Source organism: Dendrobium catenatum, unplaced genomic scaffold (genome assembly GCF_001605985.2).
Source record: "Dendrobium catenatum unplaced genomic scaffold, ASM160598v2 fragScaff_scaffold_133, whole genome shotgun sequence".
Classification (NCBI taxonomy): Eukaryota; Viridiplantae; Streptophyta; class Magnoliopsida; order Asparagales; family Orchidaceae; genus Dendrobium; species Dendrobium catenatum.
In genome coordinates this window covers 7,962,327-7,974,136 of record NW_021318595.1, presented here as the reverse complement: position 1 = coordinate 7,974,136, position 11,810 = coordinate 7,962,327, and the positions used below count along the sequence as shown (strand labels likewise).

Here is an 11,810-nt window from a genome sequence, read left to right as displayed (position 1 = left end):
CATTTTTTTCTTGATTGATATTAGCTTAATCCTATATTGATTCGATCTTAAAGAGATTTTATGATTTTTTTTTTGAAAATGAGATTTTTGATATCACGTATTTAGTTAATATATTTAATATCACGTATTTAGTTAATATATTAAAAATGGTTATAGCAAAAATCGAATGATTTTGGATCAAAGTCATTTTGTGGAAGGAAAACAAATAAACTAATTCACTAACAAAGTTTTATCATTTTATATGATTATATTGGTCCTAAGTGTGGATGTAAAAATTGAAGAAAAATAATAGATATAATAAAAAAAAATTTTAGACCCCCCTAGAGATATTTTTATGGCTCCGCCACTGGTCAGCCGGATGATGTAATAAATAATAGCATTATTAAAAATTAATAACATTAATATGATAATTACGAGAATGTAATCTCAAATCATATAATTTTAATAATTTAAATTATATAATTTTAATAGATTATCCCTCAATATAATTAAATTAAATTGAAATGATAAAAGTATTATAATATAATTATTAACTTAAAAACATATAATTATATTATATATTATTATGAATAATCTAATATTTAATTTAATTAATTTATACATTTAATTATAATTATAATAAATGAGATTCTTATAATATACATTATAACAAATTAAAAATTTAAATATAAAATTTAAATATAAAATATAAATTTATATTATTAATTCATATAATATACATTATAAAAAATTTATAATATATAAATTTATAATACAAATTAAAAAAACTTTGCACCCAACTCAAATTCATGGCCCAACTAGCCCAAATTTATGGCTCAACCAATCAAAATTAATGACCTAATAAAGCTCAAACTCACATTCATGCTCATATAGCATTCATGTAACTTTTTTTTAGTCTCACACCATGAAGGAGTATGATATGATTTCCTTTTAGCTCTTTATATAGTTCCCTCTTTTCAAACAAAACTTATTTTATTAGATAAAATTCATATATTATGGTACTAAAAATCTCATTATTTAATAAAAAATTTTATATTTAAAAAATGTAATGAAGTAAAATATTTTTATTTATATTTTATTTAAAACAAAAAAAAATTAAACTAGCCGGTTCTTTTGAACCCGGACCGGTTCTCCGGTTGAACTGTCGGTTCTGTCAGGTTCAGACCGGTTCTCTACAAAGCCGATTATTGAATTGGACCGGATCGGATAACTGGCCGGTTCACGTTTAAATCAGTTGAACCGGCCGGTCCGATCCGTTTTTTAAAACCTGGGTATTTATAATAATTCTAATCAGTGGGCTATGATATTAGTAATTTAGCATTTCGGCCGGTTTGCTTATCTGGCCTCTTTTATTTCTTTTTTAATGTGAATCATTTCATCACAGTGTTGGTTCATTAGGGTGCTCTCCTAGGTGTTTTTTGTAAAACACGTAAAGTTTTGATTGGCTGAAAAATTTCTGTTGAATCTCTATCGCTATTCCTCCAGGCTCCAGCTATCATGATGATGAACTTTTATTAGGTCCGGTGTAAGGACGTAGAGGAACGTCCGGTCGGAGGCAAAATCCCGCCAAAAAACTCGGTATTTGCTCGGTATTGCTAGGTATTATTTGATAATAACGAGGAATACCGCTCTGTGAAGACCAATACCGAGTTATACCGAGCTATATTGAGCAATACCGAGTTGTACCTAGTTTTTTCTAGGAAAAACTCGGTACAACTTTTGTATAACTCGGTATTGCTCGGTATAGCTTGGTATAACTCGGTATTGGGTCTTCACGTGATGGCATTCCTCGTTATTATTTGGTATTGCTCGGTATTTGTTCGGTATTTCTCATTTTTTTGCGCGATTTGGCCTCCGACCAGACGTTCCTCTACGTCCAGTCGGAGGATGTAATAATTGTTTCTTCAATACAGTTCCTACTTCCTAGTCTTCTACTCTATCTCCTCCTTCCCACTACAACAACTCTCGCTCCTTCATATTTCCCTTATGTTTGAATACAACAGTAGTCGTACTCTCTGTTTCTTTCAACCCACACTCACCTAAAATGTAGTTCCTTTCACAGCATAGCAATATTTCTAATGGTGAAGCTGGATCTTTAATTCAAGCTGAGAAGTAATAGCTTACTTAAACAAATTCATTTGTCACTTTATTATGCTTTGTCCAATCATGTGTATACACGTGTTATGCTTGTTATTAGAATCTATTTATAGGGCTTACTGTTCAATAATATGAATAAGAAAAATCCTTTCTTCTTCTTCTTCGGCGTCAAGCTCGTTTTCCGTTTCTTTATGGTATCAGAGACGGTCATCTCCTGAGACCTCTCTCTCATGGCTTCTCCTACCTCCGTTGCTGCCTCTTCTCGCACAACGAATGCAATTGGCGACACATCTGATAAGCCATTTCTTTATCCTTCTCTAAAATTCATCATATCGCATCTGAAATCTCTTGTTCCCCATCAGTTGTCCATGGTCAATTATCCAATCTGTCGGAATCAGGTTCTCAAACTTTTTAAAGCAAATGGATTCGGGTCATTTCTTGAAACTCCTCATTCGAGCCTAGATGATCAAGATTCATCTGATCCAGACTCCGAAGCATCAAGATGGCTTCTTACAGACCGCAATCTTGCTACAACAATTTCCTCCACCATTTCCACCAATGTGATTCCCTATGTCATGCATCTTGATTCTTGTTATGAAATCTGGAATGCTCTTCAAACCAGATTTCAATCGGCGAATAGATCCAAAGTTATGCAGCTCAAGAATGAGCTCCAAAACATCTCTATGAGGAACTTGTCGATGCAAGATTATCTTATGGAAATCAAGAAAACAGTCGATCTTATCATCTCGGCTGGATGCAATCTTGACAATGAAGATATCATACTTCACATACTCAATGGACTCCCACCGCCCTATCAATCCTTCAAGACTGCAATAAGAACTCTCCAAACTCCCCTGTCGCTGGATAGCATGTATGCAATGTTAGTAAGCGGAGAAATACATCTTCGTCAAGATTCTCAACGTTTCTCCACCGCTCAGGACAATCAAACTGCTCTCTACGTTCACCGTGGTCGTGGTCGTCGTGGCCGTGGACGTCCACCTCAACCCAATAACGCGGGATCTAAACAGGGTTTAAAATCATCTCTAGTTTGTCAGATCTGCACCAAACGCGGTCATTCGGCCGATGTATGTTGGCATAGGCATAATCCGAACTACACTACACCCTCCGCTCCGCCTGCAACATCTAGTCAGGCTCTGATTGCCACTGTAGATTCCCCGTCCTCTGACTGGTATATGGACTCGGGAGCTTCTTCTCACATGACATACGGTTATGAAAATCTTGCTCAACCGTCTTCATATCAAGGCTCCGACAATGTCATGGTCGGGGATGGAAGATCAGTTCCCATTGCGCATACTGGCTCGGGAATTCTTCCTACCCCCGAGCGTAAGTTGTTTCTTTCTCATCTTTTACACATACCAGCCATTTCCCACAACCTAATCTCTATTTCTAAACTTGTCTATGATAATCACATAGCTATTACATTTGAGCCTAATGGTTTTTTGTTGAAAGATCTGCAGACTAACAGAATATTACTTCGTGGTCCCTTAAAAGACGGACTATACCCTCTCTCAATCAAGAAACCGGCTGCTTCTCACATTGCCCTGACGACCCGCAAGAAAATTCATCATAATGGGCATCCCCATCAGCACATTCTTGATCAGATTTCAACTAAACATCCGTTTTTACATATATCAAACAATTCTAATAATTGCACTTCTTGTAAAGCATGTAAAAGTCACAAGTTAGTTTTCTCTAAATCTATAAATCGAAAACATTCTCCTCTTGCTATGCTTCGCGCGGATGTTTGGGGTCCATCCCCTGTTTCGTCTATACAAGGATGCCGTTATTACTTAATTATTGTTGATGATTATTCTCGCCACCTATGGATTTTTCCTTTCATGCTTAAAACTGAGGTTACTAATATTTTCATTAATTTCATTATCTTTATTGAGAAACAGTGTGCACGTCAAGTTCAGGTAGTGCGCACGGACGGTGGGTCTGAATTTGTTAACCACGAGTTTAACAATTTCCTCCAGACCAAAGGAATTCATCATCATCTTTTGTGCCCATACACACCGGAACAGAACGGCGTTGCCGAGCGCAAACATCGCCATGTCATTGAGACAGCCCGGACGTTAATGCACACAGCATCTATGCCACCCGAATTTTGGCCTGATGCTGTTCTAACCGCTGCTTACCTTATCAATCGTATGCCCACACCTACAACCAACAACACAGCTCCTATTAAACTCATGTTCAACCAGGATCCTGATTATGACAGTTTATGCACATTTGGTTGTGAATGCTTCCCACTTCTTCCGAAGCACTCACGACATAAACTTCAACCCAACTCAGTATCGTGTGTCTTTCTGGCTACACCAGCGACTATAAAGGCTATAAGTGTTTGCAACGAGATACCAACAGGATCATAATCTCTCGTCATGTTCAATTTATTGAAACATCGTTTCCATTCTCTACTTCTCTGCAATCTATCACGCCATCTCCAACAATGGTTCCTCCCTCATTTCTAATTCCTCCATCTCTTATCTCGCAGGTACCTTTAAGACGCAACACCACGGAACAACCATATGTTCCGCATTCGGTCCCAAACTTTGCAGCACCATCTCTCTCTCACACTGGCGCAGCTTCTCTATCCACTCCAACACAAATTGATACAAATTCACAAAATCATCTTGCTGCCCGGCATCCGATGATCACCCGCACTCAGAGTGGTTACCTCAAACCTACGAATCGCCTAAATCTTCTTCACACCACGAACTCGACGTCGGATCCCACAAGTTACAATGCTGCCAACAAATTACCTGAATGGCGCAATGCCATGGCAGCTGAATTCCTTGCGCTCCAAAAACAGGAAACCTGACAACTGGTTCTTGCTCCCGTAAACAAACAAATCTTAGGGTGTAAATGGACATATCGAACGAAACTTCACGCCGATGGCAGTGTGGCTAGGTTCAAGGCAAGACTTGTTGCTCAAGGAAATCGACAAGAATACGGCCTGGACTACGGTGAAACATTCAGTCCCGTGGAAAAACTTCCCACTATCCGCGTCTTGTTCACGGTCGCTCTTCATTACGCTTGGAAAATCCATCAACTTGATGTAGAGAACGCATTTCTTCATGGTGACATTCACGAAACAGTGTATATGAGGCAGCCAAAAGGTTTTGAGGATCCCAGTCATCCGAATCACGTTTGCCTCCTAAAGAAAGCACTATATGGCCTCAAACAGGCCCCCAGGCAGTGGTAAACAACGTTTTGCAATCATCTAATCCGGCTTGGCTTCTCACCCAGCAAGGCCGATCCATCCCTGCTCACATTTCATCAAGGAAATACCACAATGTTCCCACTTGTCTATGTTGATGACATTTTAATCACCGGTAACGACGAGAGTGCCATTTCACGGTTTCTTCAACACCTAAATCGTTCGTTTACTCTCAAACATCTCGGGCCGGCACATCATTTTTTGGGCATCAGAATTCAACACAATCAAGATAAGTATTTTCTTTCTCAAGAATCGTATGCTCTTTCTATCATTAACCAAGCAAATCTTACACATTGTAACCCTGCAGCGAATCCATCTTGCACCAAACCTCCAGTCAATCCCAAACAGGATTCTACTATGCCGTCTGATCCTATGACGTATCGGAAGCTCACCGGGGCGCTGCAATATCTCACCATCACTCGCCCGGATATAGCCTATGTTGTCAACACTTTGTCCCAGCATATGCACTCTCCTCAAACCGAACACATGTTCCTCCTTAAACGACTCCTTCGGTATATTCAAGGAACGGCGGCCTTTGGACTCCCGATCACGAAATTAGATCTTCGTCTCACAACTTACTCCGATGCTGACTGGGCAAGCGATCCAGTCACCCGAAAGTCAACATCGGGCTATTGCACCTTCCTCGGCGCCACGCTGGTTTCGTGGACAGTAAAGAAACAGACAACGGTTTCCCGGTCATCAATGGAATCGGAATACAGGGCTCTCACTGCCGCCACAGCCGACACCATCTGGCTCAAGCGTCTTCTCTCCGATTTTCTTGTAAATCACGATGCTCCGGTTGATCTACACTGTGATAATACCTCTGCCATCGCCTTAGCTCAAAATCCGGTGTATCACGCTTGTACCAAACATATTGAGATCGATCATCGATTTCTTCGTGAACATATTGGCAACAATCACCTTCGGCTGCTTCCTATCAAGACCGATGATCAGATTGCTGACATACTCACCAAGACGGTGTCGACGCCGAGGTTCAAAAAGCTTCGGGACAAACTCACTGTCAGCTCCGATCCGTTCGTTTGAGGGGGGATAATAGCTTACTTAAACAAATTCATTTGTCACTTTATTATGCTTTGTCCAATCATGTGTATACACGTGTTATGCTTGTTATTAGAATCTATTTATAGGGCTTACTGTTCAATAATATGAATAAGAAAAATCCTTTCTTCTTCTTCTCCGGCGTCAAGCTCGTTTTCCGTTTCTTTAAGAAGCTTAGGCAATGAAGTATGTCATTGCCAAGAGAGCAGTCTTATATTTCCTTTCTTAAACACACTAGTATACAGACAATAACATTTTGATATTGCTACAGATTTTTTTTTTTAATAAATTATTAATTAAGTTTTACTGTATAGCTACTAATATCTTTTTTGATCTTTCCTTGCAGAGCCTGGCTCGCTATAGACAGAAGCTTGATGAGATGCTAAACTGATACATTTCATCAATATTTGCAGTAAGCACTATTTGAAGAGAAATGTTTGCTTTGCCTTTGTCCAAAATCTGCGCTTTGAAAAGCCGGAACTTTTTACCCATAAGAAACTCTTAGCTAATGTCTCTTCTCCTTTATTATTGGAAAGGAAATTGATCTTAAGGTCTTAATTGTCGTCAAGCCATACTTCTAATCTCTCACATTTTTACGGTGCTGTGAAGAACCGAAGCATTTAAGTGATGATTATCATATTCAAGATAGTTGTTCCTCAGTCCTTTCAATGATTGTCATACAATATAGTCGAAGACCAAAGAAAATATCTAAAAAAGGAATGGACTGAAGACAAATATATATATAAAAGAAAGTGATCACTACGCGAACGAATAAAAAAGCTCAGGGCAAAAATAGCAGGAAATAGAAGTATTCTTCTTCTTTTTTTCTTGACAATATTTATTGTCCTTAACTACTTATAGTTATCATCTAAAATCGGTAATCATAAGGTCAATAATACAATATAAACATAGTTTAAAAGTGACATTTTGTATGCCATTTTATTATAAAAATAAATAAGAAAATAAATTAATGGAGGTGATCCAATCAAACGGCCAAAGATCGTCCCACATTCGCATTCTCGCCATCACATCTGTCATTCTCGACTTGTAGCTCAACTGATGGCAGCTCTGGCATTCCTATCGAAGCCTGAAACACCATCATTCAAACATCGTCAGTTGTTCGTCGTTAGTTTTAATACAATTACTTATTGTGATTGATTACTAATTAGCTCAATTAAACACCTGGGTTATTGACGGCGCAGGAGGGATCAATGCTGATAAGTGCTCCGTAGATACATAGCCTTGTTGCCACGTGTCGACTCCCACTTGTTGGTCCATTTGAGTTGACATCGACTCGCACATCTCGTAATTCCTGCCTCGTTGGACGAAATTAAACGGTTAAAATTAAAGTATTTACAAGACAATAACGAGTGACAAAATTCTAATATATATATATATATATATTAATTTGAGTGAAATCAAAATATTCCTTTATTAAATTTAGCTTCTCAAAATGTAGACGATCTCATTGCTGGTGGGATAAACGCTTGATTTGATTGTCGTCGCCTAAAAAAAATTGAGAAAATTATATTATATACCTTTTTCTCAGAAACATTTGCCAGAGATTCTATAAAAAATTTCTCATATGATTCGAGCTCGCTCAAAGATATCGAAGAGTCCAGAGATGCAGGATTGGGCTCCAAAAATCTGTAAAAATTGTAATTATAATTATGTGAAATAATTCATATATTATATAGAGGAGAATAAAAAAGTGATATGCAAACTTGTTAGATATATATTCATTGAAAAATAAAGCAAATGATAAATATCATAAAATTTTTGTACTAAAATTCTGTTTTAAGAAGCAATTAAAAAGTCGTTTCAAACGAAGCCGTAATCACAATTTTATATATTTATTTGTAGATTACCTTAAGGGTTTTTCAAGCATTTGCAGTTGTTCTTGACAAGCATTGAGCTCGTGCTGGAGTTCCTGAAAATATAGGAAATAATATTGAAATAAATATTATAGGAAATACATTTTATATTATTTTATTTCATTAGGGTTGTCATTATTATTGGGTTACATGTTAGGTTCGGATCTAACACGAAACTGACTCGGCTCCATACATGTCAACCTGAATACGACCCATTTTTAGAAACAGATCATTATTCCGGACTCAAACCAGACCCGCTTCCGGTCCGAATCAATCCAACCCGACCCCCTTTGGGTCCGGGTGAACCCGACACGATCCGTATGACCCGCAAACCATTGAAATCTGATTTTTCTTTTTTGGGAAAGAAATATGATTTTTAATGTATCAATTCTAACTGACATACGTACCTCCACTTTGAAGTTTTTGCTCAGCATCTCCGGGCTGAATTAGGCCGTACATATGAAGTAAAATGAAAAAAAAGTTAATATGGTAGAATTGTAAAAATTAATGACTAAATAAAACTTACTTGGCTTGGTGGGCAGCCAGGTCATCCTCATATTTGAGTTTGATAAGAGTCCTCATCAAGTACTGCAAATATCCATTAAAAAATAATTACGAGAAACATACAAATTTAGTTCCTAATTTGTTGATAAATGAATAAAAATGATTAATGAGAAATTCAAAATTTATGCCAACTTACATCTTTGTCCATCTTGTCCAGCTTAACCCTTCTTCAAGATTAAGAAATTAAAAGGGAATTTGTGTTAATTAATTATGATTAAAAAAAATTAATGCAGGTAATAACATTTAATTAAATGGCATACCCTCCATTGTCATGCTCTCGCACATTAATACACTTCTCAATAACATCTTCAATCCTACAATATTAAAAAAAATAATAATAAAGTTATTTAAATTACAAAATATGATTTATTTTTGCAAGAAAGCATGAAAAAAGAAAAATAAATAGGGTTCAATTTACCTCCGGCGACCGGAGAAGGAGCTGAGCCTGCCAGAAGGAGAGAACATGATGAGCGCGGTATCTATATCACAGAGAACGGAGAGCTCGTAAGCCTTCTTGATGAGGCCATTGCGTCGCTTCGAAAACGTCACTTGCCTATTTGTATTGTTCTCAATTTTTTTTATTTCCAACTTCACCCTACCCATTCTTATACGTCTTTCTAAGAAAAGAAAATCGTGTTTCGAAATCGCTTTTTGAGAAGCGCTGCCAAGATTAGAAAAATATCTATAAAAGAAAAGAGAAAAATAGCGAAGATTGAAGAGTGTCAGAAACTAGATCAATGAGAAAGGAGTTTTGAAATTTATAGGAGGGAGGATAGTCAGAGAATGAAAGAGATGTTGTTGGAGAGGTTTAAAGCCAATGGTCAAATATTAATAAGGCCTCTAAATTTATATCTATAGTTCTATACTATTGTATTAAAGTGCCGCTCGTAATTCTCCCACAAAATCATCCCGACCATACGTTTTAAACCGCTGAATAAATGTCGCCACTTAATTTGTTACTGTTGGTATGAATCGCTTCACTTCCACAGAAATGTCGCCGTTCTTATTGCTACCATTTGCACAGAAATGTCGCCGATTCTCCCGCTATTCTTCCTCGCCCGACCTCTTCTCCCTCACGTTCTCCTCTCGTTCGCACAACACGGACGGAACGAAGCCAGGCAACGATCCTAGCCAGTCGCACAGTTCCTGTCGCCGGTCCTCTCTCACGCACAGGTACCCCCGTTTTTTCTTCTTGCTTCTTCATCTTCTTCCTCTATTGTTTTTCTTCCTCCTTTCCCGGCCTCATTTTTCTCCACACTTCTTCTTCTTTATTTTCCCATGCTTACAAAAAAATTTTATTATAAAAGTTAATTTCAATTATAAGGAGTACAAATTATAGGTTCTGTTCTTACTAACTATGCTTCGATGCTTTCTTGATCATTTTTGACAACCGATATTATAATCTGGATCATCATTTATGGTAACCAAAGTTTGTTGGAGATCTTTTTAACTAGGCTTATTTGGATTTGGCAATCTGTTTTTTAGATTTGGCCGAATCTATATTATACTTGGGATTTGGCAATCTGTTGTGATATATTGTTATCTGAAGTTAATTTTTGTTTTCTTTAACCATTCCTGATTCCTTGTGGTTGGTGGCTGGTGGATTGTATTTTTCGGTCTTTATGTTTTTGTTGTTTTATTTTTTGGTTTTTTCTTTTGTGTTATTTTCTTTACTGTTATTTAGTTTTGATTGAGCTTAGCTTTTTGGATTCTGTGGATTTGGAAGACTGGATATCTACTCTGGATAAGACTAATGATTTTTAAGAATTGGATAGGATATTGGTTCGTTAGAATACTGGTCTTTTTCTCATTGTTTGGATAGGCTGAGCACGGATTTGTAGGCTATTCTATTTTGGAAGACTTGTTATTGCTTCGGATAAGTTTGTTGTTTTTGAAATGTTGAATCAATTTTTGTTTGAAGGCTGGTTCATATTCATATTTCCTGGTTTGTGATTATGATTCCTGGTTAGAGCAACCTGGAGTTGAAGATTTAGTTGAGTTACCTGTTCACAGATTCTTGTGATCATTGACATCCCCCATCCCTCGCATCAAACACGACTTCTTCCTACTTTGCCTAACCCATCAGTCTGTCGAAATCCCTCTTTCCGACCCCATTAATCAAGCTAAACTTATTAGCTCAAACAATATGTCATTTTCTTAGTTATTCTAATAAATAATATGATAATTAATAAATAAATGTATTATTTATTAAAATTTATTAATTCATTTAATAAATAAATTTAGTCATATAATAAATAATACATTTATTTATGCTTAAAAAGTAAATCGTCGTTATTTCACTGTGTTATTTCTATTAATGCATTGATATTTCTCTTTTGCATTTTGGCTAAAGAAAATAATAAATTGACTAATTAGCTATAGTTGCTTGTCGTTGCAATACTGTAGGAGAGCTTCCCTCCTTACTCAAAGACATAAGAATTGAGAAAATGAAGATAAAGCTAAGGTTTTAAAGCAAGTAGAAATCTCTGCTCTTCTCAACCCTTCACTTCATTTCAATAGAATAACTAAAATAAAAAAGGATCTTGAAATTGGGATTGGTAGCCTTTTAATATTGTGATGATCTGAATAGACACTGAGTTGTGAATCAGGAATCTATTGTGCTCTTAGCTTCTCAATAGGCTTACAGAATACCCATTATTACTATAATTCATATAACATCTTATACAAAACTATGTAAATATATTTAAATATAAGCTAAGAGTTCTAATTTAATCAATCCTATCTCTTCTTTAGTTGATAAAAACATTTTGCAAATTGAAGCATATGCATCCATTAACTAACATCACATCTATTTATATCTATAGACTTCATTAAATTTATTTTAAGATTAATACAATATATGATTAATTAGTCAAAATTTATATTATTATCTTCTGAGAGTAAATCCAATGATTTTTATATACATTCTAACTAAAAACATCACATTCTAAATTATTTTTATATACATGTACATT

General features: G+C 36.3%; 1 protein-coding gene across 1 annotated transcript; it reads right to left on the bottom strand.

Annotated features, from left to right (window-relative positions):
- Window positions 1–7,382: 7,382 nt before the first annotated feature.
- Window positions 7,383–9,438, bottom strand: LOC110101125 (agamous-like MADS-box protein AGL66). Its single transcript, XM_028699177.1, has 7 exons — window positions 9,254–9,438; window positions 9,096–9,149; window positions 8,972–9,002; window positions 8,798–8,859; window positions 7,936–8,044; window positions 7,580–7,709; window positions 7,383–7,474 (listed from the first exon to the last, which is right to left on the bottom strand). Exons 1-7 carry the CDS (start codon window positions 9,436–9,438, stop codon window positions 7,383–7,385), a joined length of 663 nt encoding a protein of 220 aa, XP_028555010.1.
- Between the last annotated feature and the right edge of the window lie 2,372 nt (window positions 9,439–11,810).